The sequence below is a fragment of the Malus sylvestris genome, chromosome 6 (genome assembly GCF_916048215.2).
Source record: "Malus sylvestris chromosome 6, drMalSylv7.2, whole genome shotgun sequence".
Taxonomy (NCBI): domain Eukaryota; kingdom Viridiplantae; phylum Streptophyta; class Magnoliopsida; order Rosales; family Rosaceae; genus Malus; species Malus sylvestris.
Window position 1 is genome coordinate 613,185 of NC_062265.1, and position 19,699 is coordinate 632,883.

At 36.7% G+C, this 19,699-nt stretch overlaps 2 protein-coding genes across 3 annotated transcripts; one reads left to right on the forward strand and one right to left on the reverse strand.

Moving 5' to 3' along the window:
* The first annotated feature begins 4,617 nt into the window (after window positions 1-4,617).
* LOC126626394 (monosaccharide-sensing protein 2-like) lies at window positions 4,618-9,948 on the forward strand. The gene is made up of 6 exons (XM_050295714.1): window positions 4,618-5,236; window positions 5,397-5,543; window positions 5,714-6,274; window positions 7,778-8,721; window positions 8,922-9,109; window positions 9,282-9,948. The coding sequence occupies exons 2-6, from the start codon at window positions 5,462-5,464 to the stop codon at window positions 9,724-9,726; spliced, it is 2,220 nt and encodes a 739-aa protein (XP_050151671.1). The 5' UTR covers window positions 4,618-5,236; window positions 5,397-5,461; the 3' UTR covers window positions 9,727-9,948.
* A 5,290-nt stretch (window positions 9,949-15,238) lies between these two features.
* On the reverse strand, window positions 15,239-19,006 carry LOC126626395 (protein MULTIPLE CHLOROPLAST DIVISION SITE 1). Of its 2 annotated transcripts, none has more exons than XM_050295717.1 (5): window positions 18,861-19,006; window positions 16,585-16,854; window positions 16,259-16,425; window positions 15,786-16,152; window positions 15,239-15,670 (listed from the first exon to the last, which is right to left on the reverse strand). In XM_050295717.1, exons 1-5 carry the CDS (start codon window positions 18,903-18,905, stop codon window positions 15,470-15,472), a joined length of 1,050 nt encoding a protein of 349 aa, XP_050151674.1. In that variant the 5' UTR covers window positions 18,906-19,006; the 3' UTR covers window positions 15,239-15,469. The 2 variants fall into 2 exon arrangements, with proteins under 2 accessions (XP_050151674.1, XP_050151673.1); XM_050295716.1 differs by lacking the exon at window positions 18,861-19,006 and adding an exon at window positions 16,987-17,145.
* Between the last annotated feature and the right edge of the window lie 693 nt (window positions 19,007-19,699).

Sequence of the window (19,699 nt, forward strand, 5' to 3'; positions counted from 1 at the left end):
CCTCTTTTTCCCTCTTTTAGCTAATCAATTAGCTATCATTCCATAACTTACAAAATATTCCACATAAATTACATAACCTCCAAAATATTCATTCCAAAAATGTGTTAATTGGCTAATTAATGGATTAATTACCTATTTAATCCATTACTTGCCAAATAACTCACACATTAAACCACAAAATGCACACAAAAAGCATCCTAAAGGCCGGCCACCTTTTCTCCAAAAGGGACTGGCCATGCCCTATAAATACTACCCATTTTTCTCTAAAAACCTAAGTCCACACTCTTGTAAAACTCCAAAAACTCTTTAAACACTTTTCTCTCTAAATTCTAACTTTGGCATCGGAGGTTTTTCGGCCAAAGCCCCCCCCATTCATCGTGGGCGCATGAGGCTTTTGGCCATAACCAAAGATGTTAATTGTTTTGTAGGTGCAATTTTATCAAAGATCAAGAATGAAGAAATTTGCATCCACATATATAACAAAAATATACTGAACTTTATGAGGTGCCCCTTCTGATCTAAATTTGTGGCTCTGCTCATTCCGATATATATAGGTTGAATTCACCTCTATTAGAGAGGCAGTTAATAAATATGGTACAAATAATTTACTAAAAATGGGTATTAAAATTATTCTATTTCCTTACTTCCCTAGTGTTTACTAACACATATAAAATAAATACATAATTATCGACTCTTCCGTGAATTTCATAATATAATCCAATTATAGAAGAGTTGGGAATTAGATCAACTAGGAATGCTAGTTCATTCATACCGATTCCTTCTTTTCCTTCTCTGAATCATGATTTTTCTATTTTAGATAAGTAAATATGAAATTAGTATTAGTTGAATATCATGCATGTATTCAGTAATTGATGGTGTGATTGAATTTGATTGCCGTTTTCGTGTAAGGAATATAATTCAAACTTCAAAAGTTGAAGCATGTGATGAACCAAAACAAAAAATGGTAGTAACATGTGTCCTCTGGAGTATTGATTTTTATATTGAAACGTAAATCTGTGAGGAAAAAGGTTTCTATGAACTTGTTGAATTTGGGCGGGTGGGATCTGGACCAAAGAACAACCTATCAGTCAATTGAGAACAATATCACGGTTCCAAATCAAATCCGTCTCCCATGTCCATGTCATATGCCTAACTTAGAAACAACGTGGCACGTATTGGGCGGTGCCATTTTGTGTAGTTTTGCTTGGTACCACTTCAATCTGAGTCTCACCAGTACCCACGTTTCATGTAGATTTTAGCTAATGGTCTGCCTGGTTCAAATTTAGACCAAGTTATGGCATATGCCCCTTGACAGGTAGATCTCCTCTTCTTTTCTTTTTTGTTTTTTTTTTGTATTTTTTTGTTTTCAATCAATAGCGTTAATGGATTAAATTGTTCAGTGTTAAAGCCTTAGAGGAGAGGATGGTCGTTGGATGGAACTTGCACTATAGTACATAGACATTATTGTTTTCCGCTACTGCAGTAAAGCGTTATCTGCATTCTCTTCTTCCCTCTTCGATACTTTGATATATATACACACACATAGATAAAAAGTGATTTTCGCACACCATTTTTATCTTCTTTCACACCTCTGTTTAATCCTGACCGTTTATTTCATTTAATTTGTTCAATCCGATGATAACAAATAAGAGGTGTGAGAAGTTAAAATGAATGTGTGAAAAACACTTCCCATATAATGCACACTTTTGTGTCATTAACAAATTTGATATTAGTAGACTGATAGTGATGCAATTCTTCACAAAAAAAATATCTCCTTTCAATATAATAGATGATTGTGTGAGAAATACGCATATACAAATAATAATAACACATGATAATTACAAAGAAAATCATCAACACTTGAGCACTTAATAAAATTTAATTTCTTAATTTATAGTTTCTTATGAATGCCCATGAGTTTTAACCTACGTAATCCACGAAGTAAGCTAATAAAATAATTGCGCTTTCAAGGTTTATGAAAATTCTTTGCTAACAAAGACTTTCGACTACTTAGGAGCACCGCAGTCAAATCCATAACATGAGATATTTTTCTTTTGCCACTAGAGATAAGCTAGTTATGATACAACCTTTGACCATAAGCCAAATGCAATACAAGCCAAGAAAAAATTTCATACATCAGCAGCATGGGCAACCATATATCCAGTTTTAACATAATAAACACTCTTGCTTTGATGGTGCCTAATCAATTTATCATAATTTTGTAAACTAGGCAAAGGAATTGACACGACAAAATGGAAGCGGTTTTAGAACCCTAAAAAACTTGGACTTGGATTGTCTGCCCTCCCATTTTGGTGCCCTCCCTGTGCCCTCCTATTTTGTGTGGTCACGGTTAAGCCACGTCAATATTTTATATTATTTTTTTATAAAAATAATAAAACAAAAAGAAATAGTAATATAAAATGTTGACGTGGCTTAACCATGACCACAAAAACAGGAGGGCACGGGGAGGGCACCAAAATTAGAGGGCAGACAATCCAAGTCCAAAAAACTTGGTATATTAGATGTATAAATCCCAAAAACCATGAGCACTTGGAAGATCATTAACACAAGCGTCAATCGGTAGGATCTAGGAATGAAGAAACTCAAAAATTTGAAGATAGCGGTAGGTAAGGATCGGAACAAAGTCTATGGTCTGAGCATCTCCCACTTTACAAGGAAGCTCATGAGGATCTCCTCGGATTCTCTTTGTTGAGATTCTCACATCCTAGTCGTTCATCGTACATCATGCGATCAGTTTTCTTTAACTACTATTTATGTTTAATTTTAAATAAAAAATTTAAATAATTTCTGACCGCACAATATATAATGAATGATTAGAATATGAGAATCCCTAGGATCTCCACAATTTGGATCTGGATGGGATCCAAATCCGAGATTAGAGTCACATTTGTATCCCACATCAGCTAGAGGGAGAGTTATTTAGTACTTTATGAGCAATGATACCACACATATATCGTCGAAGCCTTTTTGTGAAATTTCATACCTATTTCTCCTGGACGGCTAAAGTGGTGGGAATATTGTCAATACCGACGGGAAGAGATCCTCTCTGGATCTCTCTCACCAAATCCTAGGAATCCGAAGATCCTGACCCTTGAAATTTAATCTAACGGCTACAATCAAGAGCTTCTCTAAAAGTTATAATAATTGTAACCGTTTAATCAAATTTCAATGATCCGGATCTCCGGATCCCTAGAACTTGGTGGGAGAGATCCGGAGTCAATCTCTTCCCAATACCGACATGTGGGTGCGTGTGGGGCCCGTGGTGTGCTTCTGCACAACAAGCTCCTTATTCAAAAATTCATATCTTTCCACATGTCAACAAAATTTCATGATGGATGTATGCATATCTCAAAAGTTGTACTTTGATGTGTGTTAACTTTTCTTTTATAGAAATTTATTAAGGAAACTTGTGGATAATAACGTTAAGCATAATGTTATGAAAGTTATATATTTATTAAGGAAACTTGTGGATAATAACTTTAAGCATAATGTTAGGTAAGTTATATATTTAGATCATATTTTTTAAAATTTATATGATGTGATTGTTGATAATAAGATTTTAATTAAATATTGATTAATGTGCAAATTTCATATTAATAACACATCACATTGTTTATAAATTTAGGCTATAAAATTAGGACAAGGATTGTCTGCCCTCCTAGTTGTGGTGCCCTTCCATACCCTCCTATTTTGTGCGGTCACGGTTAAGCCACGTCAATATTTTATATTAATTTTTTAATAAGATAATAAGACAAAAAATAATAAAAATATAAAATATTAACGTGACTTAACCATTACCGCACAAAATAGGAGGGCATGGAAGGACACACAACTAGGAGGGCAGACAATCCAAGTCCATAAAATTAGTCCACCTGACATTATTATAACATTAAAATAAACTTATGGAAGAGATTAAAAAAAAAGCTAATGGTTGTTACAATGCACGTTTTATCTTTCAATCTTAGTTATTCAATATTTTTTTTGAACAAAAAAAAAAGTTCAATTTCGTGTCATTTAAAACTAGTTTTTTTATTATTTCATTTTGTTATGTTTTTTGTTTTATTTGATTAAAGCGATGATTGATACGAATAAGAACTAGAAATAAAATGGTAGGAGGAACTAGTGGAGATCATTCGTGATAGATTCGGATATGAGTTTATTGAATTTGCGGTCCGTCGCCCATCTCTATCTTCCAATTTTAGTTTTTTTTTTCTTTTATTTTTGCTTTTTTCGTCAATATGCAAGCATCTGTCATTGTTTTTTTTTTTTTGTCAAACAAGCATCTGTCATTGTTTGTCCCCTTCAAAGTTTCAGACAAAACAAATATTAAAGGAATTTCTTTTGCGAGTCCCGACTAATTTTCTGAATCCAAAGGAAGCGGAGAAAGGCGGAATCGGAGAAAAAGTCCGAACAAACAAAAAATATCAGCAGCAAAGTAACTGATTAACAGGTGACCGGGAAATAAAGATAAAAATAATATAGGACAACCGGACAAGTCAAGAACTTGGCAGCTTCAATCATTTAAAAATAAAAAATAAAAAATTGGAAGCAATCTACATCCACACACACTCTCTGTCACTCTCTCTCACCGTTACAGTGGTCCTCTCTCTCTCTCTCTCTCTCTCTCTCACTGTTATAGTGGTAGTAGTAGGAACCATTTTTAAATGTTCATCTGTCCTTTAAATTAATACATGAAATTTTGGAAGTAGGGCATTTGTTGTATTGATTTGGTGGGTTTTCTGTTCTGGTTGTGGGTGTGCTCCTGCTCCATTGTTTGACAATTGTCCGAGTTATCCGGAACCCAACTCAGTTTGGTAGTTAGAGAGTGAGTGAGTGAAGTGGCTGACGGATGTTGAAGGGTTGTTGGCCAACTGCTTCTTAAACCCATCTCTTTGTCCCTCTGTTTCTCTTCTGTCTTCTCTCCAGATTGCTGTGGATCGATCTCGATTGAGAAAATGAATCTGAGGAGCCATTCTGGATCTTAATCTGCAAATTATATCAGTAAAATATTGCAAAACTTGAGGCTGGATTTGTCTCTATACCAAGATTCCGCCTAAGACCAGCCAGCTAGCCACCGAAGCCAGTCCTCACCCATCACCCATTTTTAGGATATTTACCCTGCTGCTCTGGAAGTACAGATTGCAGTGCGCGCGCACACACACACACACACACTCTCTCTCTCTCTCTTTCTCTCTCTGACCCCCTGAAGGACGAGGTAAGCATCAAGCATCTTAATTTGAAGTGCTTATGGGAGATGCAATTGCAGACCTATTTACCCTTTTGGAGTGAGGAGTGGCTACTTATGAGTGAGTTGGATCTGGGTCTTGTTTGAATGATTTTTCAAGTTTTCTGATGTGGCTACATTTTCGTTTCAGGTAATTTTTGAGATTGGGGGTCTCATTCGTTCATTCGTTTTTAATCATAATTCGTTGGCGAAAAGATGAAGAAGGGAGCCGTGCTGGTGGCTATTGCTGCTACAATTGGTAACCTCCTGCAAGGATGGGATAATGCCACAATTGCCGGTACTTATCCGCTACAGATTTTCGATATCAGTATCTTTTCGAGTTTAAAACTAACCCATGTTTGAAGTGAATTTTAAGCATTTCCCAGTCACAGTTATTTTATATGGTTTGTTCATTTGAATCACAGTTTAGAGCCAATATATAGTTATTTCTTGCCTCTATGTTTCCAGGGGCTATTGTTTACATAACGAAAGAATTCGACTTGGGGAGTTCTTTGGAAGGCCTTGTTGTGGCCATGTCACTCATCGGAGCAACAATTATTACAACTTGCTCAGGAGCCATATCAGATTGGATTGGTCGGCGGCCAATGTTAATAGCATCCTCAGTCTTTTATTTTGTGAGTGGTTTGGTAATGGTGTGGTCACCCAATGTCTATGTACTATGTATAGCAAGGCTGTTAGATGGATTTGGAATCGGCCTAGCAGTTACTCTCATCCCACTCTATATATCTGAAACTGCCCCACCAGATATAAGGGGATCCTTGAATACTCTTCCGCAGTTCCTTGGTTCAGGCGGCCTGTTTCTGTCCTATTGTATGGTTTTTGGGATGTCACTGATGGACTCACCAAGCTGGAGATTGATGCTTGGGGTTCTTTCCATCCCCTCTTTGATCTACTTTGGGTTAACGGTGTTTTACTTGCCTGAATCTCCTCGATGGCTTGTGAGTAAGGGCAGGATGCTTGAGGCAAAGATTGTTCTCCAGCAGTTACGTGGCACTGAAGATGTTTCTGGTTTGTTCCATGCTATTGGCTTGCCATATTTTGTTTGTATGCATAGATCCGCTTCCAGATTGCTTAGAATCCATCTCTTGTTACAGTGGACCACTTCTTAATTAGTGTTGACTCATACATTGAAAGGCGCTTGGTATTGCATACTAAAATTCATATCACAAATTCATGCAGCATTCACTGAAATTTAGTCTGATAAACCAGAGCGTTTAAAAGGCTGCATAATATCTTTATGTGTAAAAGATGCTCGGATATGCCTTCATTACTTCCTTTGGTTTCCCATTTAATGCTATTTTTATTTAGACAAATAGTTTTTCACATGTATAAAAATGGTTTAGACATTTTAGTTAATTTTTACTAATGCTCGTAGGAAACTGTATTACTTATGAAGAAATTATGTTCTCAGATGTTTTCCGTTTAGCATACCACAGCTCTCTGGTTGTTATATATAAACATAATAGAAAAACAAGTAGGAAGGTATGCACATGTTCACAAGAAGGTCCAATGGTTTCTTTCATTTTTTTTCTATTTTTTTTTTATCGAATCCAAACGCTTTCTTGAATAATGCGCAGATTGTTAGATGTTTGCTTCACATAAAAATCTGATTCGTCATCGCTGTTTCTACTTTTTGTTTTCACTTGCTTTGCCACGTATAGATTAATGCTCAGATTGTTATATGTGTGCTTCACCTCAATATTGTTTTTGTAAACCTGTTGATATTGTGCTAGGCTAGGAGTTCTAAGAGTGACAAGTACACTCAAATCTCAGATTAAGCATTTACATAACTGTCTGCATGCATAACCTGTTGATTTTGTGTAAATCTATGCCCCTTACCGTCAATATTGTCCACATTCATATCATAATTCATGCAGCATTCACTGAAATTTAGTTTGGTAAACCAGAGCGTGTAACAACAATGACAACAACAACAAAGCCTTATCCGACTATAAGGATGCATAATATCTTTATGGGCAAAAGGCTGCATAATGTCTTTATGTGTAAAAGATTGCTCAGAGATGCCCTGATTACTTCCTTTGGTTTCCCATTTAGTGTTATTTTTTATTTAGGCAATTAGTTTTCAGCTGTATAAAAATGGTTTAGACATTTAATTAATTTTTACTAATGCTTGTAGGAAAATGTAGAAATTTTCGCAGATGTTTTCTGTTTAGCATACTGCAGTTCTGTGGTTGTTATATATAAACTTCAATAGAAAAAACGAGTATAGGAAGGTATGCAGATGTTTGCACAAGGTCCAAAGGTTTCTTTGATTTTGTTTTTTGTTTTTTCGATCGAATCCAAACATTGAATAATGCTGAGATTGTTATATGTTTGCTGCACATCAATATTGTTTTCGTAAACCTGTTGATATTGTGCTAGACTAGGAGTTTTAAGAGTGACAAGTACACTCTAATATAAGATTGAGCATTTATAGAAATGTCAAGCTTTTCTATTTGTGTAAATCTATGCCCCTTTATTGTAAATGTTGCTAACACATATGGTTTATAGGTGAACTGGCTTTGCTGGTTGAAGGTCTTGGAATTGGGGGTGAAACATCAATAGAAGAGTACATAATAGGCCCAGCTGATGAGCTTGGCGATAGTCAGGATCCAGCTGACAAAGATAAAATCAAGTTATATGGACCTGAAGAAGGCCTTTCCTGGGTTGCCAGACCTGTCACTGGACAGGGTTCTCTTATTAGTCTTGTTTCTCGCCAAGGAAGCATGGTAAACCAGGGCGTGCCTTTAATGGACCCTCTTGTCACTCTGTTTGGTAGTGTTCATGAAAATTTCCCAGAGACTGCAAGTACCCGAAGCATGCTTTTCCCTAATTTTGGCAGCATGTTCAGCACAGCAGATCGGCCTAAGACTGACCAATGGGATGAAGAGAGTTTGCACGGGGAAGGTGAGGGCTATGGATCTGATGGTGCTGGGGGAGACTCAGATGACAATTTGCATAGTCCATTGATTTCACGTCAGGCAACAAGTCTGGAAAAGGATTTAGTGCCCCCTGCTTCCCATGGCAGTGCTCTAAGCATGAGGCGGCACAGCAGTCTCATGCAAGGAACAGGGGAGACATCTGGCAGCACAGGCATCGGTGGCGGATGGCAGTTGGCATGGAAGTGGTCTGAGAGAGAAGGCGAGGATGGAAAGAAGGAAGGAGGATTTAAAAGGGTATATTTGCATCAGGAGGGAGGCCCAGGCTCCCGTCGTGGGTCCCTTGTGTCACTTCCTGGTGCTGATGTTCCTACAGAAGGTGAGTTTATCCAGGCTGCTGCTCTGGTTAGTCAGCCGGCTCTTTATTCGAAAGAGCTCATGGATAAGCATCCTGTTGGACCTGCAATGGTTCATCCAGCAGAAACAGCTTCAAAAGGACCAATATGGGCTGCTCTGCTTGAACCAGGAGTTAAGCATGCATTGTTAGTTGGAATGGGAATCCAGATTCTCCAGCAGGTAGTAAATCATTACAGATAATTCTGAAGTTTTTATCTCTATCTTTTTATAAACAATAATTCTAAATACATTCACGGTTAAAGTATCTCCCTTTTTGGGCAATTAGTTAAGTTACTCTCTTTTTTCAGTAGGTAATTAACCTCAATTTGTAATCTTCACTGGGTTAAGGCTAATGACTGAAGTGTTAAATAATTGTGCAGTTTTCTGGCATAAATGGGGTTCTCTACTACACTCCTCAAATTCTTGAAGAGGCAGGCGTTGAAGTACTTCTTTCAGACTTGGGTCTCAGTTCAACGTCTTCATCCTTCCTTATAAGTGCATTCACAACATTGTTGATGCTTCCTTGTATAGCTTTGGCCATAAAGCTCATGGATATCACTGGTCGAAGGTGATTTATTCTTCTCTACTTTTATTTGTTTTTATAATCTGAGCTCAAACTCTTCGGTTAGGGGGGGCTCACATTCAAGGTCATATCTTTAGCTACATCACTTATTAATTGGAATAAGTGACAAGGAACATGTGTAGAGTTCAAATGTTAACTGGTGCATTCCATGTTGCAGGATGCTGCTGCTGACTACGATTCCAGTGTTGATAGTAGCACTCATCATTCTCGTGGTTACCAACCTTTTGACCTTGGGTTCAGTTCTTCATGCAGTACTATCAACCACTTGTGTTATCGTCTATTTCTGCGTCTTTGTCATGGCATATGGGCCAATTCCAAATATCCTGTGCTCCGAAATATTTCCCACAAGGGTGCGTGGCCTGTGCATTGCCATCTGCGCCTTGGTGTACTGGATTGGGGACATCATCGTCACTTACTCGCTACCTGTGATGCTTGATTCAATGGGCCTATCCGGTGCCTTTGGGATTTACGCAGCGGTTTGTGTCATTTCTTTTGTATTCATCTTCTTGAAGGTTCCGGAAACCAAAGGCATGCCCCTCGAAGTCATCACCGAGTTCTTTTCTGTTGGTGCAAGACAAGTTGCGGCTGCCAAAAACGAGTAATTGCAAACTCGTGCAGTGTTACTGTGGACGTCCATCTTGTCAATTGCAGTGCATTTGAATATTCAAGCAGGTTTACTCTTCAATTTTGATGCGTGTATGATAAAGTAGCTCGAGTATTTAGGATTGGAGATTATAGAGTAAGAAAGCTTAGCTGACTGGGTTGAGTCGTTGACTCTTCAATTTTCATGTCCTTATTTAAATAAACCATATTCAAGAGCCAAATGTAGTACTGGATTTGCCGAGTGTTTTTATATGGGGAGTCAGATATCTGGCGGGAATAGGGGAAGGGGGGGTCTGGAGATTCTTAGGCAGCCACTTCAGTCTCCAGTGCAACCTATGTCTTAATATGGAATAAATTAAATAGTGACCTTTAAAATCTTGTCAAACCTACTAGGCCATCTCCAAGGGAGTGCTAAAGGCCTCATTTGATTATCATGAAGAAAATATACCTCTACTAGTCCGCACAAAAATGATAAGAAAAGGGACGACTTTTCTTCGTGAGTAATCTTTAATTTGGACAAAATTGGGAGTTGTCATTCATTTCTTCCTTTAAAATGTCTTTAATATAGTGAATAGTCTTATCCAAGCTAATCCTCTCTATGAAACGAGGCCAAGGGGTTCAATATATAGTGTAGAATTATCTTCCCTCTAAATCTCATCCCCTCCAATCCCCCCCTCACTCACTTTTTTTTTTTCTTTTTTTTTTCTCTTTATAAAAAAGTCAACATTAGATATTAACATGACTTAATCGTGATTCGTGACCGTTCAAATAGAAAAGAACTGAAAAAGAAGAGAATTTGGAGAGAAGAGAATCCTCCTCCGTTCAATATTAGCCAATTTTCCAATAGTGTGCCAAACATAATCTCTCAAAAGAGTCTCGAGATGTTACTTAATACTATGGTCTAATGATATTTCTCTTTATTTGTAAGTGAAAGGTTTTAGATTCAATTTTCCCAAAAGACAAATTTAAACCAAATTGTTGCTAGCCTATTGTGAGGCTAAACTCACCCCCTCATCTTTAAATTAGATAATATCGTTTGTTCAAAAAAAATCTTAAGCAAAAAGGGCTGCCCAGAATTGTATGGCTCGTCACTGTGCAGTGGTCACCAGATGAAAAGTTGTATGGGTAGTGGGTAACTATGAGTCAGTGTGTCAGTGTGGCACACTGCATCAGTTATCACACATGTGCATAAATTTTTCATTCCCCAGATTTTCGGCGTTTGAATTTGCGGCCATGAGGGTGCCACCCCCCACTGGGATTGTTGTAGATGATCATGAGCCCACAAGGTTGTTGCAGTGGACACCAGTTATGTATTCGTGCGTAGTCTAGCATCGTCTTCCTTTATCTTCTTTCATCATTTGGCGACCCGCTCCACCCATTCAGTTTCGTGTTGAAACTTGACCTCGAGCGGTCATCCATTGCAGAATTAGTTGACAAATTATTGGAGATGAGAGAAATTGCCGAGGAATGTATCAGATGGAAGTTGTGATATATGGAACTCAATGCACACTATTTGTTGATACGTGAAGTTGAAGATAAGAGGTGTCACGTTAATAAAATTTTAGTTAGAAATTTAGATATTTGCTCATAAATCGACACACATAACTCAATTTGAAAAATGATTAAAGGACAAAATTGTCACATCGATAAGAATTTAATCAGAAATCTGGAGAGTTGCTCACGAATTGATACGTGTAACTTGAAATCATATCTGATTAATAATTAAGATTTAATTTTGATAAGGTGTCGTGTGAACTAAAAGCTTATGCGAAATCTTGCTAATTTCGACAACAACAAAAAAAAAAATTCTTGCTAAATGGCTCTCAATTCTACACGTGTCATATCTGAAATCATATGTTGAATGTATGAGTAATACATAATAATAGTTTAATTATTTTAAATAAGGGAGTTTTAATAAAAACATTTCCGGTACTGTTCACTTTTAACGAAAAACCATATTTTTACCTTTAACTGTCACTATTTTGCTATACTTTTAAAAAGGGTTTTTCGTTAAAAGAGAAGTTTTTTTGAATTTTTCGTTAGTTTTCCTTAATTGAATCATGTGAATAATACATAATAGTAGAATGTACAAGTGTTATACCATAGTTTTTCTCAATATACTAAAAATCAATAAATATTGAAAAGACTAAAATATAGCTCCTACATAATTGGAAATGAAATTATAATCCGGCACTTATTCTTTAAAAAATATATATTTTGATGAAGTAAAATGAAAAAGAGCTCGAGGCTATATTTAGCTTGGCACTGCTGGAGACGTAAAGATTTAAGATAATTTTTATGAAAAAAGATTTTGAGTAAATTACATAGTAGCCCCTCAGGTTTGAGGTCAATTACAACCTCATACAACAACTTTAAAACATTTCACTTTCATACCTCCAGTACCATTTTATTTCAAAATAACACCTCCGTTAGATTTTCCATCCATTAGTCTGTTAAATGCTGACGTGGCTGCCACATTTGTGCTGATGAGGCTGCCACGTGGCAAAAAAAAATTTTAATTTTTTTTTAATCTAATCTTCTAAATATTAAAAAAAAAAAAAAAAAAAAAACTTGAAAGCTTTACCCGCAACCCCCAAAACCAGAAACCAATTAATCCCAAACCCACCTCCCCATTAATCCCCCCAGAAACCTAGCGCAACAACCTCCTCCTCCCCCCCCCACCCCCCAACGAACCATTCCCGTCAAATCCCCCTTCCCCCGACGACCCACTCCCGTCAAATCCCACCCCCATCCCCAACGACCCACTCCCGTTAAATCCCCCTTCCCCCGACGACCCACTCCCTTCAAATCCCCCTTCCCCCGACGACCCACTCCCTTCAAATCCCACCTCCCCCCCCCCCCCGACGACCCACTCCCGTTAAATCCTCCTTCCCCCCAACCCGAGCCTCGCCTTTTCCCTGCAACCCAATCCCACAAATTCCACCTCCCAAAAATCATTCCCTTCACCATCTTCATCCCCACTCCCAATCCCAACACCACCGAACTGTGTGGATCTGAGTTCGCGGGGGGTGGGGGAAGGGGTTAATGGGATCTCAACCCAGAAAAGAAAAGCAAAAAAAAAAAAAAAAGCACAAATCTGGGATATGGGGGGTTCGCCGGGGGGGGGGGGGGGGGTTGCCGGAGAGAGAGTCAGAGAGGGAGAGAAATGAGTGAGAAAGCAGAAGGAGGAGAGAAAGTGATGGATATAGGATTGGCGTTGGGGCGAATAGAAAGCGGGAAGAAGGTAGGGATTTTGGATCTGGGGAGTTTGGGGTTTGAGAGAGAGAGTGAGGAGAGTGGGAGGAGGGTCAAACCGCTGAGGAGGAAGGCGTTGGCGGTGGTGACCCGGCGGAGTTGTGTGGGTTTTGGATCTGGGGGGTTTGGGGTTTGAGAGAGAGAGTGAGGAGAGTGGGATGAGGGTCGGGGGTTGGGTCGGAATGGGCTCAACGTTCTGGTCGTCTTCGTGGCGGTGAATTTGGGTCCTGCGCTGCATCGCGGCCTGTACCGCAGAGCTTTCTCTCTGATTCCTCTGCTCTTCACGAAGGTCCTTCGTCATCACCCGAATGGGGTATGGGTTTAGGTTTCGCGTCGGGGGGGGGGGGGCGTGGTAATGGGATCTGGGTTGGGGGGTGGTCGTATGGGGTATGGGTTTCGCGGGGATATGGGATCTGGGTTGTTCTCTGGTTTTTTTTTTTTTCCTTCAAAGGTGCAGGTATGGGGTGGGGGAAGATGGGAGCAGGGAAGAAGAAGGCTGATAGGGGTTCACGGGGGTGGGGTTTTGTTCAGATTCTGGGTTTTTATTTTTTTTTTATTTTTTTTTAATTTAGAAGATTTAGGTATTTTTAAAAAAAAATTAAAAAATTATTTTTTTTTGCCACGTGGCAGCCTCATCAGCACAAATGTGGCAGCCACGTCAGCATTTAACAGACTAATGAATGGAAAATCTAACGGAGGTGTTATTTTGAAATAAAATGGTACTGGATGTATGAAAGTGAAATGTTTTAAAGTTGTTGTATGGGGTTGTAATTGACCTCAAACCTGAGGGGCTACTATGTAATTTACTCAAAGATTTTGGTTAAGTTTATTTTAATAAAAAACAATGTTATAATTTTATTTAATAAAAAAGACTTAAATTTTAATAAAAATGACAAAAGAACTTAAAACTTAATGAAAAAGACATAATTTTAATATTAAAAAAATTAAAATAAAAAAAACTGACTCGCATGAACTGTTTATGAAACTTATGATATTGTTTATGAAATTTAACGGTACTACACTATTTATGAAACTTAATACACTGTTTATGAAACTTAACGGTTCTACACTGTTCATGAAATTTAACGGTACTACACTATTGGTAGATGAAGATTAATTATATATGTAGTTATATAATAATATATATGTGTAAAAACAATAGAAAATTCCTAATCCTCCTTTTGCGTATGTAATCTACAAGGGACGAATGTGACTAAATTCTTGCACAAGCAGTCTAAATACAGATGCGAAGAAAATATTGAAATATATAAAATTGTTAGAGAGAAAGAGGAGAGGCGTTGTCAAGATAATTTGAAAAATCATATTGTTAATCATGAGATATTGCCTGAACAACATCCTCAAAATATTTTCTGAGACTTGGATGAAGTTGTGAAAAAATTGGTATATTTTTAATAGTAGTGGTTCAGTTCATCATGTTCCCCAGCAGAGAATGTTAATCATTATTTTTAAAATGCTTTTGCCTTAGATGGAACTGATAAAACATTACGTATCTTTGTACAAGACTGCAGGTTATCAATTTCGTAGTCGGGATCAACGACATAAACGTGATGGCCGGGGCCGTTTTAAAAGTAAATGTATTGTCGTTTTTCTAGATCTAAATGTTAGGATATTGCCAGATGGCATATTAGGATGATGATATCCGTACAAGGTTGTTAGTAGTTAGTTACTCGTTAACAGATAAATAGCAGATTGTAAAGATAGAAAGGCAGTTAATGAAATTGTATTGTTGTTCTCCTGTTCTGTTACCTATCTCTCTGTGCAATTGTGGAAGATGTATTGAATCCCAGCTAATGAAATTGTATTGTCGTTTTTTTTTATTGAATCCCAGCTTCAAACGATTCAACAATCTAACATTTAATCTAACAAATTTATCGTTTGACAAAAAAAAAAAAAAAAAAATTGATTCAACAATTGCTCAATACACCAAATTAATGCTTTATATAATTAGCTAGCTCGCGGCATGTGCATATTTTCAAGAAACTCGACCTTTATCTGGTCATCAAAACCTTCCCCTTTGATCTTCTCGTAGCTCCTTCTCATCCAAAGCATGTCAAAATGGCAAAGCAAATCGTTCTAGGGCCGGCAAGGCCATCATTATATCGAAGTCAAAACAACAATAAACATGTGGATGATTCAGTTTCACCATAACTACTAACTGACCTTCGCTGTATTCAAGCACTGAAATCAGTAAATTTAAATTTAAACACATAAGATAAAGTAGGGGAGTACGCACCATTGTAGAGCGTTATACTGAGATCTACTAGAACAGTAAGAGATGAAACTACAACACCGTTCAATATACATTTCATCCTTTACTTTAAAACCGGTATCTGAACTGGCTACATCATATCCCAAAACTTGAAATTCTCAATTAATATCTAGACCTGCTAATTACATACAACTCAGAATTCAAGCTTGTGTAGCAATTTGACAGACGACAAATACAAACACAAGCCAAGATCATATTCAGTCATGCATTTCCTCATAAGGTGGCACACTGCGAGATGAATTTGGGGCACGTTCTGATAATGGTGGATTGAAGTTACCTGATTGCTTATTGATGCGGCTTTCTTCCCCACGGTCAGGTGACTTTGGACCTGACTTGAATGCATTCGTAAAATCACTATCATCGCTAGAGTCATTCACTAACCTGTTCAACTTTTGCTCCTACGAAATGAAAATCCAGAAATTGTCAAGATGAATTATTGCAATATTAGTCGAAGCAAAGGAAATTCCTTTCCCCTTGTGCCGAAAACTGTGATGATGAATTACAGATACTTACCCTCTGCAGTGCTTCATGCTCAGCTTGAATTCGAAATGGAACACCGTGTTTTTGATACACATTGTTTTGTGCCAAGTCTTCGTCAATGTCACCAACAGTGGTTGCAAAAGGATGATTGGCAGGAATCCACCTAACCGTATCAGGGTCAACATCCGGCGGTATTGAATCCCCTTCCTTAAGGAAAATTGTAGGTCTCTTCCACTGGTAAGCGCGCGACCTCCTTTTCTGATGGACAACTTGCTGCTCCTTTGTAAGCGTAACAGGGGCTAGGCGATAAACCTTTCCGCACATCTCTACAGTTGAATTTCCTTTACCAAGCTTGACCAGTGGATTATTGAACGGGTCATCATACTTGAGAGGCGTTGAACTGTGAAATAAACGATCGGAATTTAAGTCTTCACAGTTATCGTCTCATCAAAGATTATTATACAAAGACCATGAGAAAACAAGTGTGATAAGGATTGAAATCATACATGCCTCTTCTATCAGACCTAAGCTGGCCGCGTCTAACAAGATCAGCGACAGAGCCAGGGCGGTCGTACTTAGATTTCCTAACCACAAACACTCTCACAGCAATGACCACAAATGCAGTTGCTATACACAAACCAATTGCCAAATCGAATCCCTCTCGTTGTCGCATCTGATCATTATCCCGAAAAGAAAGCATATTACAGTTAAACCAGTCGCAATGCATAGACCGCAAGCCAATGTACACGTTGTACAGACACTGAAACAAAAACCCAGCAAGAAAAAAACATTCCCGTAAGAGAAACCCTAATATTAGTAATGAAAATGTTACCGAAAAGACCAATGGGGTGACGGAGCTGATCATTCCCTGCAATTTTCCGATTGAGTCTTTGAGATTTGTTATGGTAATTTTGTTCTCAGTCTTCGCTACCTCACCATTAGGAGATGTGTGGTCGTCACCAGCAGAACCAACCGAGCCGTCAATGGCTCTCAGTGGAAACCTCTCACTGGATTTCAGTCCCCGAACCCGGCCGAATTCGGGTCTAAGTTTCAGTAGGAGTGAAGGGGTCCGATGGTTTGAGTTTGAGCCCCAAATCGAGGGCTATGATTCGGAATTCAAAGCCAAAATTAAAACGGTGAGAAATTGAAACAAATAATTTTGTGAAATTTGGTATCGTGATTGCAAAGGGCGCCATGTATGACAGAGGAGATGAAAGCGCGTTCAGAAACATACCTGGAAGGATAGCAACTGGAATTGGAGAGAAGAAATGGAAGCCATTACATTAGAGGATGACTGGGTCTAGTGCTTCAGTATCATATCTGAGAATGAATTAGAGCAATTTATTTTAATTTTTGCTAAATTGGCTAGTAAATAGTGTAAAAAAACACGAAGAAGATATTTTAGCTAAGTATTTAATTACGAGTTTAAAAAATTTAAACGACTTTACAGATATTATTCAACTCATACAGCTCTATATGCATTCAATTATGATTGAATTTTAAGACGATTTTTTAAAAAGAAAAACTTTAATTAGAGAGATTTTATAATGTTTTTTAAGCGTTAGAAAATTACGCCCCAACTCCTAGTAATTTTACCTAAAGTTCACATAAAATGTATGATACTTCAGTAAACTTTATGGATTTATAAATCTTTCATAGTCTTTCAAAATCTTAAAACATCTCCATCATCGAAATACTGAGATTTTAACCGATATAAATCTTTCAAAATTTTAAAACATCTCCATCATCGAAACACTGAGATTTAAATGAATAATTTTTAGGTATTAACTAATTTTTATTCTTGAAAAAAATAAATTTATTAAAGGAAAAAAAAATCTAGGGCCACGAATAAATACTTAATCAAATCACTTAATTTTAAATAAGAGTAAAATGTCGGTTTACCCCCTGAACTTTCACCTCACTTTTGATTTCCCCCCTGAACTTTTCCATTGGAAAATTAAGGACTCAAACTAATTTTTTTAGCCAATTTGCCCCATACCGTTAGTTTTTCATATATTTCATCCATATTTCCGTTAAGTGAGACCATGTGCACAACATGTGAGGGTAGTTAAGTTATTTCACTCTTAAAAATGATTAAAAAACTGAAAATAATAAAAAAAGCAAAACTTTCCCTCTATTTTTTCCCGCTAATTCCTATCCTCGATTTTATTTTTCCCTCTCATTCCTATGCATGAGAAATGACATATGGTGTTATTGTCTACCATTTTTATTTTCTCTAACAAATTAATAATTTGACAAATGCTAATGGTGCTATTGTCTCCAAAGCAGTGCATTAATATAAGAAACCCTAGTCTTTTTTATGGACATGTTTCTTATATTAATGCACTGCTTTGGAGACAATAACACCATGAGCATTTGTCAAATTATTAATTTGTTAGAGAAAATAAAAATGGTAGTACATGCTTCAAAAAAAAAGATTAACTTAGCTACTTATGAAGACAATAACACCATATGTTATTTCTCATGCATAGGAATGAGAGGGAAAATTAAAATTGAGGATAGGAATTAGCGGGAAAAAATAGAGGGAAAATTATTATTATTATTTATTTTCAGTTTTTAATCATTTTTAAATTGAAATGACTTAACTATACTCACATGTTATGCACATGGTCTCACTTAACGGAAATATGGATGGAATATATGAAAAACTAACGGTAGGGGGCAAATTGGCTAAAAAAATTAGTTTGAGTCCTTAATTTTCTAATAGAAAAGTTCAGGGGGGAAATCGAAAGTGAGGTGAAAGTTCAGGGGGTAAACTGATAGTTTACCCTTTTAAATAAATCAGTTAGCTTTAATTATAAAGATTCACCAAAAGCACCTTTTGCCCTTCTAAGACCTCCCAAATGAATTTTTATCTTAAGATAAATAAAGAATATTAGTGAATTTTTATCTTAACAGTGGAGTTGATTTTTTTAATTCTTTCTAAATTATAATTTAAAACTCATTTAGAGAGTCTATTAGAGATTTAAAAATGGAGTAAAGTTACCAAAATAACACAGGGCGGCCAGTAGTTTGTGAAATTTGGTATCGTGATTGCAAAAGGCGCCATGTATGACAGAGGAGATGCAAGCGCGTTCAGAAACATACCTGGAAGGATAGCAACTGGAATTGGAGAGAAGAAATGGAAGCCATTACATTAGAGGATGACTGGGTCTAGTGCTTCAGTATGATATCTGAGAATGAATTAGAGCAATTTATTTTAATTTTGGCTAAATTAGCTAGTAAATAGTGTAAAAAAACACGAAGAAGATATTTTAGCTAAGTATTTAATTACGAGTTTAAAAATTTTAAACGACTTTACAGATATTATTCAACTCATACAGCTCTATATCCATTCAATTATGATTGAATTTTAAGACAATTTTTAAAAAGAAAAACTTTAATTAGAGAGATTTTATAATGTTTTTTAAGCGTTAGAAAATTACACCCCAACTCCTAGTAATTTTACCTAAAGTTCACATAAAATGTATGAAACTTCAGTAAACTTTATGGATTTATAAATCTTTCAGTCTTTCAAAATCTCAAAACATCTCCATCTTTGAAACACTAAGATTTTAACTGATATAAATCTTTCAAAATCTTAAAACATCTCCATCGGCGAAACACTGAGATTTAACCGAATAATTTTTAGGTATTAACTAATTTTTATTCTCAATAAAAATAAATTTATTAAAGGAAAAAAAAATCTAGGGCCACGAATAAATACTTAATCAAATCACTTAATTTTAAATAAATCAGTTAGCTTTAATTATAAAGATTCACCAAAAGCACCTTTTGCCCTTCTAAGACCTCCCAAATGAATTTTTATCTTAAGATAAATAAAGAATATTAGTGAATTTTTATCTTAACAGTGGAGTTGATTTTTTTAATTCTTTCTAAATTATAATTGAAAACTCATTTAGAGAGTATTAGAGATTTAAAAATGG